General features: G+C 43.4%; 1 protein-coding gene across 2 annotated transcripts in view; it reads right to left on the bottom strand.

Moving 5' to 3' along the window:
• The window catches only part of Rgs3 (regulator of G protein signaling 3), a 117,451-nt gene extending 117,056 nt beyond the window's left edge, over nucleotides 1-395 (bottom strand). The window contains exon 1 of one of the 2 annotated variants that reach the window (XM_015492167.2): nucleotides 208-373. In XM_015492167.2, the coding sequence (XP_015347653.1) occupies nucleotides 208-286 (79 nt within the window). In that variant the 5' untranslated portion in view covers nucleotides 287-373. Of the gene's footprint in view, nucleotides 1-207 lie in introns of both variants that reach the window. The other variant, XM_015492168.2, reaches the window with a different exon arrangement.
• Between the last annotated feature and the right edge of the window lie 17,759 nt (nucleotides 396-18,154).

The following is an 18,154-nucleotide window of genomic DNA, read 5'->3' on the forward strand; positions in this document are numbered from 1 at the left end:
GCAGAACCAACAGCAGCTGGCACCAGCGGCAGGGCAGCAGGTGGTGTCCCGCGACTCGCTGCGCCTGAGCCTGTTCCCTGAGCCCTTCTGGGCGATCAGAGGAGGAAGGAGCCAGAGAAGTCGCCCCCAGATGGGAAGAGCGCCTGCCCAACCTCGCCTTTCACCACTGAGGGTATGGGGGGGCAGCCTTGCCCCCCAGGCACTTACCAAAGGTGGAGAGGTAGAAGGACAGGTCCCGGCGGGCGCGCTGGTTCCCGAAGGAGACGCGGTGCAGAGAGCCCTCCATGGCGTCCCTGCTGCGGGAGGGGCAGGGTAACCCGAGGTGGCTGTGTTGTGCGGGTAACCGGGGCAGCAGGCTAGCCCGCGCCCTGCACCAGCGCCTCGGAGCGGCGGCGGGCGGGAGCGGAGGCCCGGCTGCGCAGCGCGGGGGAACGGCCGCGCGCGCCCGGCCCTGATTGGCCCGCGCTGGTTTGAATGGGGAGATTTCCACCTGATCTGGCAGACGCGGGCCAAGGGGAGGAGGCGTGGGCGCCCCGAGCAACGAGGACAGTCACCAGCAGTCAGAGGAGCCGGTTGCACCCGGCGGCTGCGCCAGGACCCCTGGCTCCAGCACCGCACTTGGGGCTCGGAAGTGCCAGCCCTGAGAGGGGCCAGTTGCGCCCACTCGGGCGGGCTTAGCCTGCTCGCCCAGCTCCCCCAGGCTGCAATTAGCCAGAGCTTTGAAGTTCCGACCTGTAATCATCAGACCCAAGCAAGGGCAAAGGAGCACCCTCCTAGCCAGGGGCAGTAGGGTTTGGGAAAGTGTTCTCTACATTTGGACAAGCCACCCCCACCAGAGGTTCCAGCCTCTTTCCAAACCCTGCCAGCCCAGATGGCCCTTCTGAATCTCCCTTGGATGAGAGCAGCCTAGGACAGGTACATATGGGAGCAGCTTGCACCAGCCAGCCTCATGGTCCTCCATGTGCAGCGTGGTGCCATCAGACAGTAGGGCAGGCCCCCAGCATCTGAGGACAGGGAGGGGAGTTGGGAAAGTGGGTAGGCACTTTGAATCTCCAGAGCCTGGTGCAAGCAGGCAGAGCTAGAAGGAAGGTCAGCCCTTGTGTGGATTTGTCGGCAAACATTCATGAGACACCTCCAGGGAGCAGATTCACACCAAGACATCTGCTCTGCAAATCTCTGACTGTTGCCACTGTGGGAGGGAAAGCTGCTGGTCTCATGTAAATCTAAAAATGGGAAGTGTTGGTGTTTGTCCCTGATCCCTGACTTCATTACCAAGTGGGTATTTGTGGTTCCATGATCCACTCAAGACAAGATTGGGGGAGGCAAGAGAGAAGAGTTATATATATTGAGTACCAGGTGCCAGAAGCTGAGCTGTGCAATTAACACATATCATCTCATCTGATCTTTCCCTAAGCCTAGGAAGTATTAGCTCCAATTTACCAGGGAGAAATCTGAACCCCAGGTGGAAACGGTAAGTGACGTGCCCTAGGTTTGCAGAACTAGGAACAGGCCGAGCTGAAATTGGACCCTCTGCCCCAAAGGCTGTCACCTTCTGCTCTTCCTTGGCTTCCACACCTGCCCCATGGTCAACAGCAAGTGGAGGCAGCAGACCTGATTTCTTGAGGCAGTAAGGAAACTAGATGCCACAGGTTCAGCTGGCCACCGGTAGGAAGCAGAAACTAGAGGAGGCTTAAAATCAACAAACTACTGGTCAAGTGCAAATGAGTCACATACAAGTGGGTGGATCATTTGAATCCTGGTATTGTGTAAAGCCCTGTCCTGCTCTTGCCTCACCTACCCCACACACACCATGAACACTACCCTTAGCAGGAGTGGGCTCACTCTCCATTGGCAGATGGTCTTACCTGCACCCTGGATTTGGGCACGCTTGATCCTCTTCCTGGCTGGAGAAGTCTGAGTCCAGACATCCATTTTGGGCAGGGAAGTATCCTGGCTTAGTCACTCCACCCAGTCATGGAAAATGGGCAACCTCAGGTTCAAGCCACAGGGTGCAGACAGGACACTACGCTCCAGGGTGCTGCAGCGCCTGCAGGAGCAAGATCAGAGCAGGAGTTAAACATGGCCCAAGACCAACAATAAAAATTAAAAAAAAAAAAAACATGGCCCAAGGACGCCCACCGTGAGGGCTTGTTCACTCCTGGTAGGAATTACAAAGCAAGGCATTCGGAAGCCAGGGCACAGGAAGGTTACATGGAAGAGAAGGGCTATGTGCCCAAGGTGACAGTCACCCTCTTTACAGCTCTTCCAGCGACCATTGTAGAGCCTTATACTGCGGAAGAGCACCTTGGACAGGAGGCTTCAAGCAACTTGCAGGTGCAACACTCAGGAAGGTGGGACCTGGGAGGAGAATTGCATTGTCTGAATGTAGCCTGGGAGACAAAGGACAGAGGCCCATACTATGCCCTTCACTTGCTATTGGGACCAAGGTCCCACTACCTCGCAGTTTCCCTCCTGACTCCTTCTGCCCCACTCGGCAGCTAACCTGTTCAGTTGGGAGACCCCAAGGCCAGCCTGATCCTGATCCCCTCTGTTGGAACCACCTGTACCACCTTTGCTGCCACGGCAAATGTTCCTTTACTGAGTGGGTCCCTTGAAGTTCCCTTTGCTTAAAAGAACAGGTCATTTTTCCTCCCTTAGGAGATGGAGGACAAGTGAGTGGGAGCATGGGCAGTGGCACTGCAGGGACTTGCCCTACTGACCCATATTGCCATCCACAGTTGACATTCAGAAAGAGTCAGGTCCTAGCCCTGTTTTCCCCAAGAAGGAAGGGGGGCTGAGAAGCAAGTCTGGCTCTCTGTGACATGCCCAGGGGACTCAAGCACCCTCTAGGGTCTCAGTATCTCTTTTTCACTCCACTTGCACTCACACATACTCTACATGTACATAAATTCACTTGGCACACACCCACAGCACAAACATACACATGGCACACATCCTGCACACACATAGACCACACATACCTTAACACACCCCACATGTATACACACAACACACTACACTCACACCTCACACCTATATACAAACACACCCCGCATGCTATACATGCATCAAATGCACACACACACATGCACACACATAAAATACATTTAAACATGCCACATGCATACACAGATTGATGATAGACATTTTTTGAAGACTGCAAAAATAATGAATATTTGAGTTTGGAAAGAAGGAACTAAAAGGATTTATTTGGGTGCATTTTTACATTAACTATCAAAGATCTTTGTGACTTTAAGATGCCATCTGGCCCAATAACCAAGAAAATTTTGTAAAATAATAATAAAGGAGACTTGGACTGCCAAATGTTAAATAATGTTTTAATAATGTTATACCAGAAAGAAAGGACAAACAGATCGATAGAATAGAAAGTCCAAGGGGAAAAATCGTTTTATTTAGAGAAGAAAAATAGATTCATTTCAAAAAGTTGAAAGATAAATAAGCTAATTCAGAGGAAATTTTTCAAGTTGAAATTTATTTAAAGAAAAAAGAGACTTTAACAATAAAATCAAAACATGGCCTTTGAAAAGATCAATAAAACATCCAGGCACATTGGCGTGCACCTGTAATCCCAGTGGCTCAGGAGGCTGAGACAGGAGGACTGTGAGTTCAAAGCCAGCCTCAGGAAAAGCAAGGCACTAAGCAACTCAAAAAAAAATACAAAATAGGGCTGGGGATGTGGCTCAGTGGTTGAGTGCCCCTGAGTTCAATCTCTAGTACCCTGCCCCACAGAAATCAATGAAATCGACTTCTGGCAAAACTTAGCAAAGAAAGCTACAAATAAGTTTAGGAAAGAGGAGGATAACTAAGATATAAAGGTAATTTTTTAATTATAAGAAAATATGTTGCAACTTATAAATTTGAGGAGAAATAAATAACTTTCTAGAAAGTATTAACTAAAATTAATACAAGAGTTTGATAGATGTCTAGAGCTATACTTGTAGATCTAATAGATGTTTATATTTATACATTATAGATTTATGATGTTTAATAGATCACTAACCAGAAAGAAAATACAAAAGAAAACCAAAACTCTACCGGGAAAAATTCCAAGAAGTCTAGCTGGGCACGGTGGCACATGCCTGTAATCCCAGCAGCTCAAAAGGCTAAAGCAGGAGGATTCTGAGTTCAAAGCCAGCCTCAGCAACTAAGCAAGGCCCTAAGCAACTCAGCGAGAGCTGTCTCTAAATAAAATATTTTATAAAGGGCTAGGGACATGGCTCAGTGGTAAGAGCCCCTGGGTTCAATCCCTAGAACAACAACAAAAAAAAAATCTAAGAAGTCCAGACAGTTTTAAAGGCCGATTCTGTAAGACTTTCAAGATTTAATTCCTATTTTAGAAATATCACTCTAGTGAATCTCACATGGGGGGGGGGGGTTGATATGAGAGTTGGAAGCAGAAAGTGGTTAAGAAAAGTCTTTTCCAGTCACATTCGTAAAAGATGGCAGCAACCAAGTAGTAGAGTAGCAGTAGGGATGGAAAGAAGTAGAGTCAACAGAACTTGGTGATTGAGAGGAAGAGTGAATGCGAAAAGCTCTGACTTGAGAAATTAAATGTTTAGAGGTGACCTTTACAGAGATGGAGAACTGGGGAGGGAGGGCTGAACTGAGGGGGGAGGCCCAGACTGAGGCTGCGAGGGGAGAATCTCTCTGTGCCAGCCAAGTGAAGATGGCAAGTGGAAATACTGGTCTGGAGCTCAGGGAAATACACAGGCTAGAAATGCAGATTCAGGAATTCCCAAGGAAGCCGTGTATGATAAGAGGGCCCAAGGAGGGGGCTGGGGCTTGGGCTCCGTGGAAGAGCACCTGCCTCGCACATGTGAGGCACTGGGTTAGATCCTTAGCACCACGTAAAAATAAATAAACAAAATAAAGATATCGCATCCATCTATAACTAAAAAATATTACAGAGAGAGAGAGAGAGAGAGAGAGAGAGAGCTCCCAAGGAGGACATTCAGTTTAAGAGGAAGGCTGGGGACAGAACCAGGAAGAGGACAGATGGAGAAAGAAAGGCCGTAGGAGGAGACGGAGAACCAGGGACGCATTAAGAAGGAGATAATTGTCAACAATGTCAAATGTTGTTGGGAGGTCAAGTAGGTTAATAACTGAGAAGTGTCCGTTGGATTTAGCAACAAGGCAGTCATTGTTGACCTTCCATCCCAGAATAAAATGCTGGGAGGCAACAGTTCCCACATGAATGAAAATGTACCAAATTCACTCAAAAAGGAAAAGGACCCTGGGCTCAAGGCCAGAGATTATTCTTGGGTCAGGTTTTTTTTTTTTTTTTCCTTGTCCTAAATTTAACCAGTTGGAAGGCTTTGTTAAGTGCTGTTTTATTCACTCTTGAAAGATGTGCCTCTTCAGAGCATGTCTGTAATTCATCTTTAAGGTAGGACAGTTGTCTTTGGGTGAGTGGTTCTCTACTGAAGCAGATTCTGGTTGCTGTAAATACCACTGAGAAACTTTTTAATTTGCCTCAGATGGAAAAACCTTTGGTGACCTAAATGTGCAAACAGGGTCTGAGTGGGAACCAAGGAAAAAATGGAAGATTTCAAGTGTGAGCAGAGAGATATTGCCTAAAGGTGAAAGAGACCCAAACCTTCGCCACCAAAAGAAAGTGAAATAGTTGAGGCCAAAGATAAAAGCCAAAGACTTAAAAAGATCCTTTGTATGTAGGTTGGAAGCGTTTTCAGCCTCTTCCAGAAGCACCCCCTCCGCCGGCCTGATAGTCAGCAACTTGATTTGGCATAGTCTACATTCCAGAAACCCTCAAAAGTGTTTCAAACTTAAAGAACAAGATGACTTCACTTCTAGCCAAGATGGAATAACAGAGACTGGATTTTCCCTTTCCCCTAAAACAACTAAAAGAGTGGACAAAATATATGAAATCATGGTTTTTCAAGCTATTGGACATCAGGGTACAATGTCCATGGAGGAACAGAAAAGCAGGTGAGTCCTATGTTTGAGCCAACTTATTGCCAGGAGACACTTTCCAAAAGGGAGAGAGTACTTAGGACAACTCCAGTCCCTCAGTTGAGTTCAGAAGGTGGAGGCAGAGAGTGTTCAGAGGTCAGAGTACCAGAGAGGAGAGAACCTCACAAGAGGGACCTCCAGACACCTGCAGGGGTCCTCCCTCAAATCTTCTGATAAGCTCTTGGCTAAGAGGAAAGTGCCCCAAGACTGGGGAAAGAGCCACCCACCCTAAAGGATTACAGAGAACAATCACTGAAGCCTATATAGGGCCAGAAGTAGTTCTTATTCTCCTCAACCAGAGTGGAAAGACCCCCTAATTCATGAGGCACTAGGCAGAGTGCTTAGAAGTGTATTGCCTCAGTTGTGCCCTAGATTAAATGCTACTCTGTTCCCATCAAAAGAAGCTTAACAGAAAGACCCAATAGGATCCAACCATTCCTAAGGAACTTAACTGCATTCCAGAAGAATCCCAAGAATATTTTTAGGAATATAAAGACATCCAGCCTGCAACAAGGTAAGATTCATAATGTCTGAGACCCAGTAAAACGTTCCCAGGCACGCAAAGAAGCAGGATCCCTGATAAGGAGAAAAACCAACTGATAGGAATAAGCCCAGAAATAACACAGATATAGAATCAGTAGGCAAGGACATTGAAACAGCCATTAGAACCACATTCTATATGTTCAAGAAGTGCTTTAAAAGTATGTTAAGACATGGAAGATACAAAAAAGCCCCAACTAAACATGATAAAGGGAAGCATACAGTGTCTGAGATGAAAAAATACCCAGGATGGGATTAATAACAGATTGAACACTGCAGGGGGAGAAAATAATGAACTTGAAGACCAGCATAAAAAACACCCAAGATGAAACACAGAGACCAATAAACAAGAAAGTTTTAAAATGAGCAGAGCACCAGTGAGACAACTTCAAGCAGCCTAATAGATATGGGACTGGAATCCCTGAAGGAAATCAGGGACAAAACATATTTGAAAAAATAGTGGTGGGGGGCTGGGGTGTGACTCGGGGGTAGAGCACTTGCCTACCATGTGCAAGGCCCTGGGTTGCAAAAGGAAAGAATTTCCCAGCACTGCAAAAAGAAAAGAAGAAGGAGGAGAAGAAGAAATAAAAATGGTTGGGTTTTTTTTTTTTGCAAATTTGATAAAAACTATAATTCCACAAATCCAAGGAGCTCAATGAACCTTGAGAAGAAGAAATATGAAGAGGCCCGTACCAAAACACATCATGATCAAATTGCTTAAAACCAGCAGAAAGAGAAAATCTTTAAAAAGCAGCCCCCCTGAAAGCCCACATTACATACAGAGGAATAAAGATGACATCAGACTTCTCATCAGAAACTATGTGCCACAAAAGACAATGAAGCAACATCGCTGAAGTACTGAAAGAAAAAAAAAAAAAAATTGTCAACCAAAATTCTTTACCCAGCAAAAATATCTTTCAAGATGAAGGCAAAATAAAGATTTTTCTCATATTTACAAAATGTGAATGCATGCAACATCTACAAAGATACACTGAAGGAAATGTTGAAAAATCTTCTAAGCTGAGGGAAAACGATAACCATACTGAGTTCTGGACCTACACAAAGAAGTGACGAGAACACTAGAAGCGGTAACTATGTGGGTACGTATAGAAAACATTTTTCTTGTTAAATCTCTGAAAGAACAATATAACTAGGCTGAAGAACTGTTGACTAAAAAACATCCAGAGCTCCCTGCATCCTGGAAGAAATTGTTATATGCTGCCTTGTCTAAATTCTGATGAGATAATTGCACGAAGCCAACCCCAGGGAAGCCATTAGCAAGTTAGCATTTGCAGTCATGTGGGAGCGTGGATTCTACTTATGGAAGAAAATAATGCAGACATGTTTGGTATAAAATGCAGCCACCACAGCTAACATCTGTGTCTCAGCTGGACTGCAGTCGAGCTTGAATGTAAGGCTTCTGGAGACCAAAGCCTATTTCTGGCTCAGTATACGGTGACAGTGAAGTGTCCTTCCAGTGGACAGTAGCAGATAACAGTTGGGAAGAGGCCACGGCCTCCAGAGATACCAAATGTTCTTCAGGGGGATTTCACTGGGATCTGGGGGACCCATCTAAGTTGGTGTCACTGGCGTGGTAAAGAGAAGTGGCATTCATTCTCTTCATTTCCGAATTCTTTCCAATCTCTCCCTCCCCGCTCTACTGGCATCTCAATCACACAGCAGCCACCGTTGACTCCCTAATCGTAAAAAACCATTGCTTGCTCTCCGTCCTCATCCACCTGGCTGCAATTTTCCTCCCACCCCTGACGGTTTCTCTGTCTGATGACTTCCTGCCTTCTTGTGAAGGTGTGTTCGCTGGCCTCCCCTCGCTGGCTCTGTGCTCTCTCCCTCTGCAAATCTGTGTCCCCCTTTTTGCTACTCTCCTCTTTTCTGAAGATGTTACCCAGATCTCTGTTCAGTACCAGGGTTCAGGGCCACCTCGGTCTTGATTCACCTGCCACCAGTCTTCCTCTCTGTGCCCACGGTCTCCCTGACAGCTCACTTAGACTGTAGCCCTGACTGTCGGCTTCTGTCCAGCTAGGCCTTGAGCTGCTGGATGCAGTGACTGATGTGTCTTCTTCATATCTGCCCACTGCCTACAGGCCCTGGCACACATTCTAAAAAGCTCACTCTTGCCATGGAATTCAGTTCTAAAATCAGCATATAAGACACAGATTGTGAGTAGCCACAACTACCCTCAAATAATCCCTTATGCCAATCATAAAATACACATGGTTTTGTGAATAAAAAAAGGGAACAAGGGAACGGCAAATTTAGCTTCCACATCTTGCCCTCCCTCTGGGAGCTACTTCACCCGAGTGGGAGAGCTGGAGCATCCCCATGAATTACATTATATTATCTCTGCCACTCCTTCTTCTCACTGTGCTTTTATTTTTAATCCCTCGTATTGATTGGATTTCCATAAGTAAAATGCACACGCAGCCATCACTCCAGGGTGAAGTTTGAGGAATGAACTCCTTTATCTTTCCCTAACCTGGTTGCTTCCCTTGACTTCACCTTTCTGGCAATGACAGTACCTCTCTGAATCAGGTTGAAAACTCAGACTCCTCCTCCCTCATCTTCTCTTTCTGGTTTCGAGGTCATTGTTCACCCTTCCTCCCTTTGTCTCCATCCTTACTGCCACCTACTAATCCAGGCCTGACCACCTCCCATGGTGACTTCTCTGATAGCCTTCTAACTGGCCCTGCTGGACTGGCTCCATGTTTCACAGTGCCCTTAGATGAAGGGCAGGAATTTCTGAAGCAGGAATTCAGTCCCATCACTCCTCCATTCAAAAGTCATCCGTGGCTCCCCATTGGCCCTTCACTCCAGTCCAGGTCCTCTGCAGTCTAGTCACAAGCTGTCTCCAGTCCTGCTTCCCACTCTTCTCAGACAGGAACACCATATTCCTTGCCTGTCCTCCAAACTTGTCCACTTATGTCACTTCCCTCCTCCTCAAATATCTCCACTTGCCAAAACCCAACCCAGCTTCAAATGGTAACATCCCTAGTGACCCCTTCCTTCTTCCCATCACCATTGTTCTGTTTGTACCACTTAACTCACATGGCTGGATCGGGTACCTTAAAGAATGAGATGGGTCATAAATATTTTTCATTCATTCATCATACATTAGTGAACATTTACAATGTGGCAGGTGCTCACTAGGTGTGGAGAAGTGCAGTGAGACAGGACCCTGGCACACACAGAACCCATAATCTGACCATGGAAGGTGGCAATGGACAGGTCATGAACCCCAACAGGGACCCCAAGAGAAAAAGTAAAAGAGGTCATCATCTAGACAGTGGTCAGAAAGAAAGTGTATTTCCAAATTAAGGAAGATGTAAACTGAGACCTAAAGAATGATCAGAAAGTAGCCAGGCAGAAGGAGAAAAAATGTTCCAGATTAAAAGGAAAAATGAAAATAAAAAATGAAAAGTCTGAAAGTAATAGAGGACATGGCTCATTAGAAGACCCCAAAGGAAAAATGAATCACAGCTGGAGCACATAGAACAGGGTGGGAGCAGGGGCGACTGGGGCTGGGGAGACAGCTTGGCCCAGCCTTGCAAGGCTTGTAAACCAAGTGAAAGAGGCTGGGTTTGGTGCCAAGACAAGGGAGAGTTTTAAAGAAAGGTACGTCGTGATCGTCATTGCTTGTTGGAAAGAAGCAAGAATGGATGGTAGTGGTGCAGATCGCGGTTGATGCAGAAACCAGGTGACAGAAGACAGAGGCCTGCACTAGCACTAAAGTAATAGAAGGAACAGAATGAAGTGGAAGATCTGATGCTGACAATTGAATTCAGAAACCAAAAGAAGGAAAGGTCAGAGATGACCACATGATCATGGCTGCTCTTGTGGTGTGAATGAATTTATAACAAATAAATGAATAAGAGGCAGAGAAGAGTAAATGACTTTTGGAGATCCTATCCAAAGCAGATCCATCCTTACAAGTAATATGGACTCAAAAAAAATTATTGGCTTACACCCCAATTTTCAGACAATTTTTGGAGTCCAGTAATCTGGGAAAGAATTTCTAAATTTAAAATTTAAATTTTTTTAAATTTAGAAATTCTAAATCCTAAATACTCCTGTATTTTCAAACAGATGGAATCTGGTCAAGATAAATATAGGGAATGCAAAGCACTATCAGCCTGTCAGATTGCTTTTAGTATTTCTGCCTTCCCAGAACAGCCTCCTGGAGTGTCTATCCAACTGATGATTTCAGGATCGTCAGTACCTCCCAACTTCCCCAAATCCTAGGCCTCTAAACCCCAGAATTTTCCACACTCTTGAAATGGTTCTTCCAATGACAGTATAAAATTGTTCAGAGGTAGTTTCATTCATTTGTCAGCACCTCCTACAATCAGGTTATAACCCTGGGATTATATCCATGGCAATAGACACAGCCTCATCTCTGTGGGAGCCATCAATCACTTGAGAATTTAAATTGTACCACATATGAAAATGACGAATTTTTGGTTTTTTGTTTGTTTTTCTTCTTTTACTCACAGAAGTGTAAAATGTGTTGGATGTGTAGACACTGGCCTCAAATAACCAGAGCATCTGAAGTGCTAAAGAAAGGGTACCGTTTTCATAGTGTTATACCACCACCTAGTGGTCACTAAGAGTGGTAGCGATTGATCCAGGAAAAATTTCCCACAGAGCTGTTTCTGGAAATGACTTTCTACCATTTCTCCAGAACTTCTCCTTTCTCTATTAAAGATACTCTAGGCATTGACTCTTTAAATAGATGTATAAACACTCTGGCACCTTATGGCAACTTAAAGATAAAATTTAGAAATTCTTGGGCTGGGGTTGTGGCTCAGTGGTAGCACACTCGTCTGGCATGTGTAAGGCACTGGGTTCCATCCTCAGCACCACATAAAAATGAATAAATAAAATAAAGGTATTGTGTTCATCTACAATTAAAGAAATATTTTCTTAAAATTTTAGAAATTCTTTCCCAGATTACTGGACTCCAAAGAAATTTTACTCATTACCAGGCATACTTCTGGCCTTTATTTAGTAAAAAAAAAAAATATTTTAGGCACATTTGAATATACTGATTTTTTTTAAGGATTGCTATATGAAATCCTGACCCCCCCTTCCCCTCACCAAACCCAGGGAACTTTCTATAATTCATAAACAAAGAGCAGAGTCTGTCACCCCCAAGGTCATCAGGACTAATACCAAAGCAGGACTGTGAGATCTGCGAAGAGGAGAGTGGGAACCCGGGACCCAAGGCATCTGAAGGTGCTTTCATTGTCTGCTTCTACACACAGCTCAAACTGGACCAGGGATTGCTGGGAAATGTTCTCAGAAAATCATGGTGACCCAAATCAAGTAGCCCTGTTTCTAGCAGGGATCACAAAGTGGCCAAGAACAAAATAAACTTAGGTATAGTCTCTTGGGAATATTAGCCTCCTAGGACAATATTTTAGCAAGCTAAACTTTAAGTATTCTTGTCAGATTCCCAAGCACTCCCGGCTGGGCCCTACCTCTGCTTCCTGTGGCCTGAGGTGGGAAATGACAGTTAACACAGTTACCTGGCTCCTTCCCTCTCAGAACATTGGGAGGCAGAAGCAAAGGGTTAGTGAGGGCTCCTCCCCCTCAGGCCATCAATTCTTTTCCATATGCCTCCTTCTTCCATTCTGCTTAAGGGTGTCCCAGTCTCAGCTTGCATTAAAGAGAAGAAGCGACAGAGGCATCAGAATATAGAGAATGCGGAGAGAGAGGACCCAGATTCTAAGCCCAGACCCCCTTCTCCTGCTGGCCTTTGGCTTTTGGCAAATTACTTAACCTCTCTAGCAGGGCCACCAGGTGCACTGGAAAGGCTGGGGACCCACCCTGGGGGTGCTGCTGACTTGTAACATCATAGATTTGTAGGACCATTGAGAGATTTCTTTTTAACAAATGTTCATCAAGTGTCTTAAGGGGTGCATTTTTTCTATTTCACTCAAAGCCCTACTGGATTATCTACCATCAGCCCTTTGTTCTGAGCTTTATCTATAAAATGGAGACAATCCACATCTATCTACTGAGTTGGCTAGAGAACCAACCAAAACAGTGGGTGTCAAATACGGAGAAAACTAACGTGGAATGTAGGTTATGTTCCCGCATTTCTGTTGGTGATTATCCAACGTCGAGGTATTAGCGTGTCAAAGGTAAAGCAAGTTTTACGCTGCAAGTGTTTTTTCTTTTTGAAAATAGAAACAAAGACCAGGGTTCACATAGCAAATGTCTTCTCACTCCATAAGTATGTCATGATTCAAAAGGTAACTTTGTACTCATCAGCAGGACTTACAAGAATATTCCAGTTTCTGAGAGTTGTTCACCAAATAAAGTAATTGAGTTGGTTGTAAACCAGTTAGACCTTCTCTTCTTGACCTGAGTCTTCAGGTAAAATAAGTAAATAAAAGACAAGCCCCACTCCATCCTTGCCCCCACTGCTAACCCTAGAAATCAGATTTGTCCCTGTGGATAGGTGTGAAGTAGCTTAGAAGTGTTAAAAGTTATAAATTTTTAAAAGTCAGCCCATATAAGACATTATATAATGGGATGTACATTCCAGAAACTATTTTCAGAAAAACACCCCACATAACACCCCTTTATTGCCTCTCGCCGTTGATTCAGTTTAGTTCAGTCTAGTATCACAAATGATGTCACACAATTTTTATTTGGCTTGGAAAAGAGGAAGGAGTAGGCCACAGATCTGGCTTTCTAATTTGGTCTGTTTTGAGACAATGTTTAATCTGCCCCTCCTGTACAAACTGTACTCAGGGTAGCCAAGTAATGATGAGGGGAAGTTTTCTCTTTAGAGAAAGATCTCTGCCCAGTCTATAGTTCCACCTGTGACTCGAAGAGGAGCTTCACAAACCACTCTCCAGAGAAACTGATGAAATCACTTTGAACAAAAAAGCATTTAAAATCTCTGTAGGGGCCAGGGTGTAGCTGAGTGGTACAGCACATGCAAATACAAGGTCTAGGTTTAATCCCCAGCATTGAAAAATAATAAGTTCCCTCAAAATGGCCAAAGGGCATGCAGCAAGTGAAGGCACATTGTTCAAGAAAATCCATAGCCAGGTAGATTACACCTGTAATCTCAGGAACTCAGGAGGCTGAGGCAGGAGAACCACAAGTTCAAGGGCAACCTGGACAAATTAGCAAGACCCTGTCTCAGAAATAAAAAGGGTTGGGAATGTAGCTCAGTGATAAAAGTGCCTCTGGGTTTAAACTAAATAATCAAAAAATTCAGTGAGAAGTATATGAACCAAGATCCATGTTCCTCTGCTCCCACCCGCAGTGAGACAGAAGCTACATACCAGTCTACTTCAGCCAGGAACCCAGAGCCCTCCCTTCCCCACTCCAAGTCAGAGAGCTGTCTTCTTAGGAGGGAAGGATGTCAGCCTTTGCCATCCTTCCTCCGACCTTTAGTCAAGACTAAGTTCTAGGTGAGTTCAGCCAATGTAAGTGGGGATCCCTTCTTCCTCGCAGCCCCCACTGTAAGGAGGCTCTTCCTTGGGCACAGCGGCACTGAGAAGTGTTAAAAGTTCCACACTGGGGCAGGGTTCCACGTTGAGAGAAGCAAGACAAGGAGGCTTGTAACTCCTGCCCCCACCACCCATCCACCAAGCACTCGACTCCTAACTCCTGGGTCACTCAGAAAAGCACACCATTGTCCCCACCCACTGCCAGAGCCTTGACTGACAGGTTTCCCCAGGTTGTAGGCCAGAGAACAAAGAAATCAAGAAACTCATAAATAAGTGGAAATGAAAGAACACACTCCTGTCAAACCAATTAGCAAGACCCTATCTCAAAAATAAAAAGGGCTGGGGATGTAGCTCAGCGATAAAAGTGATAAATTAAGACACAGCACATCAAAAAAAATTTTAAATACCTGTATTTAATTTATTTATTTCTGTGTGGTGCCTCATGCATGCTAGGTAATCGCTCTACCAGCTACAGCCCAGCCCCAGCATATCAAATTTATGGGATACAACTATACCACAGAGAAACTTAGAGCTGTAAATGCCGATGTTAAAAGATAAGAAAGGCCTGAAATCAGCAACCTATCTTCTACATTAAGACATTGGGGAAGGAGAACAAACACAGCCAAAACAAGCCGAAAGAAGGAAATAATAGAGACAAGAGTGAAATTAATGAAACCAAAAATTTTAAGCAGAAAAAAAAATCAATAAAATTAAAAATTGCTTTTTTTTAAAAGATCAACAAAATTGACAAACTTCTACCTGGTCAACCAAGAAAAAGAGAGAGAAGACTCACAAAACAGAAATAAAAAGGCAACATTACTACCAATCCTACAAAATAAAAGGGATTTTAAAAAGACTCCTAAAGCATAAGAAGTAAAATCAAGAATCAATAAATGGGATGGATTCAAACTAAAAAGCTTCTTCTCAGCAAAGGAAACAAGCAATAATGTAATGAGAAAGCCTATAGAATAGGAAAAAATCTTTACCACACACCGCTCAGACAGAGCACTAATCTCCAGGATATATAAAGAACTCAAAAAACTTTAACACCAAAAAAAAAAAAAAAAAAGCTCAATCAATAAATGGACTAAGGAACTGAACAGATGCTTCACAGAAGAAATAAAATCAATCAACAAACATATGAAAAAAATGATCATTATCTCTAGTAATTAGAGAAAGATTTCATCTGACTTCAGTCAGAATGGCAATCATCAAGAATACAAGCAAATGCTCACCATCTCTAGCAATCAGAGAAATGCAAATTAAAACCACTTTAAGATACTATCTCACTCCAGTAAGAATGGCACCCATTATGAAGTCAAACAATAACAAGTGCTGGTGAGGATGTGGGGAAAAGGGTACACTTGTACATTGCTGGTGGGACTGCAAATTGGTTCAGCCAATTTGGAAAGCAGTATGGAGATTCCTTGGAAAGCTGGGAATGGAACCACCATTTGACCCAGCTATTCCCCTTCTCGGACTATACCCAAAAGACCTAAAAGAGCATACAACAGGGACACAGCCATATCGATGTTCATAGCAGCACAATTCACAATAGCTAGACTGTGGAACCAACCCAGATGCCCTTCAATAGATGAATGGATAAAAAAAAATGTGGCATTTATACACAAGGGAATATTACTTAGCACTAAAAAATAACAAGATCATGGCATTTGCAGGGAAATGGATGGCATTAGAGCAGATTATGCTAAGTGAAGCAAACCAATCACTAAAAAACAAATGCAGAATGTCTGCTTTGATATAAGGGGAGTGACTCAAAACAGAGCAGGGAGGAAGAGCATGAGAAGAAGATTACCATTAAATAGGGACGAGAGGTGCATGGGAATGGGAGAGAGAAGGGGAATTGCACGGAAGATGGTAGGAGACCCTCATTGTTATGCAAAATTACATATAAGATGGTGTGAGGGGGAAGAAAAAAGAGAGAGAGAGAAACGTGTCACAGTAGATTGNAGGGGAGGGGGGGATAGGAAGGGTAGCAGAATACAATATACACCTATGTATAAATGTGGCTGTATAACCAATGTGATCCTGCAATCTGTACACATGGAAAAATAAGATTACGTACCCCATTTGAATCAAATGTATGATATATCAAGATCATTGTAATGTTTTGAGCAACTAATAAAAAATTTTAAAAAAAAAGAAGTGAAAGACAAAAAAAAAAAAAGAATACAAGCAATAAGTGCTGGTGAGGACGTGGGGGGAAAAGTACACTCACCCATTGCTGGTGGGACTGCAAATTGGCATAACCACTCTGGAAAGCAGTGTGGAGATTCCTCAGAAAACTAAGAACGGATCCACCATTTGACCCAGCTGTCCCACTCCTTGGCATATACCCAAGGGACTTAAAATCAGGATACTACAGTGATGCAGCCACATCAATGTTTATAGCAGCTCAATTCACAATAGCTACACTATAGAACCAATCTAGATGCCCTTCAACAGATGAATAATAAATAAAATGTGGTACAGTTACACAATGAAATATTACTCAGCCTTAAAGAAGAATGAAATCAGAGCATTTGCAGGTAAATGTATGGAACTGAGAATATCATGCTAAGTGAAATAAGTCAATCCCCCAAAGTCAATCCCCAAAATCATCTGATAAGCAGATGCTGATCCATAGTGGGGTGAGGGGAGAGAGAAGAATGAAGGAACTTTGGTTTGTGTAGAAGGGAGTCAGGGAGGGGTGTGGTTGTGGAGACCGGAAGGACAGTAGAAAGAGACAGACATTATCACATGTATCTGTAATCATATATATACATGTATGATTACACTAGTGGAGTAACCCAGAACCACACACAACCAGAGGAATGAGAAATTATGCTCCATTTGTGTTCTATATATCAAAATGCATTCTACTATAAAATAAATTAATTAATTTTTTTTAAAAGTACTAACTGGGCATGGTGGCGCACAACTATAATCCCAGCGGCTCAGGAGGCTGAGGCAGGATCGCAAGTTCAAAGCCAGCCTCAGCAAAAGTGAAGCACTAAGCAACTCAGTGAGACCCTGTCTCTAAATAAAATATAAATACTACTGAGGAGGTGGCTCAGTGGTCAAGTTCCCCTGAGTTCAATCCCTGGTACCAAAAAAAAAAAAATACTAAAAATAATTACATGCTAAAAAGTGATAATTTAGATGAAATGAACAAATTCCTAAAGACACAAACTATAGAAACTGACTCAAGAAGAAATAGACAATCTGCATAGAATTGCAATAAGGAGACTGAATTGGTAATCAAAAACTACCCACAAAGAAAAGACCAGTCCCAGATTGTGTTACTGGTAAATTTTACCAGCATTAAAGAATCAAATACCTTTCTTCCACCAACTCTTCCAAAAAGCAGACAAAATTGGAACATTCATTCTGAGTCCCTGATACTAACACCAAAGATATCACAAGAAAATTACAGACCAATCTCTTATAATATGGATATGAAAACCTAGCAAACTGAATCTACCAACATATAAAAGTAAGTATACATCATGATCCAGTGAAATTTTTCCCAGGATTACAGGTTGGTTTGACATCCAAAAATCAATTAATATAGTGTAGTATTAACAGAATAAAAAAAACAAAAACATGATCTCATATTAGACAAAAAAGCACTTACAAAATTCAATGTCCTTTCATGGGACTGGGGATGTGGCTCAAGCGGTAGCGCGCTCGCCTGGCATGCGTGCGGCCCGGGTTCGATCCTCAGCACCACATACAAACAAAGATGTTGTGTCCGCCAAAAACTAAAAAAATAAATATTAAAAATTCTCTCTCTCTCTCTCTCTCTCTCTCTCTCTCTCTCTCACACACACACACACACACACACACACACACACACCTCTCTCTTTAAAAAAAATGTCCTTTCATCATTAAAAAAAAAAACAAAAATTCAACAAACTAGGCATAGAAGTGAATTCAATCTAATTAAGATACCATACTGAATGGTGAAGGTTTCTTCCTAAGATCAGGAATAAGGTGAGGATGTCCACTCTCAACACTTCTATTCAACATTGTACCAGAGGGTCTGGAGAGGGCAGTGAAGCAAGAAAAAGAAAATTAAAAGCATCTCAATTGGAATGGAAGAAAGAATAATCTCTCTATTTGCAGATGACATA

Source organism: Marmota marmota, unplaced genomic scaffold, assembly GCF_001458135.2.
Source record: "Marmota marmota marmota unplaced genomic scaffold, marMar, whole genome shotgun sequence".
Taxonomy (NCBI): domain Eukaryota; kingdom Metazoa; phylum Chordata; class Mammalia; order Rodentia; family Sciuridae; genus Marmota; species Marmota marmota.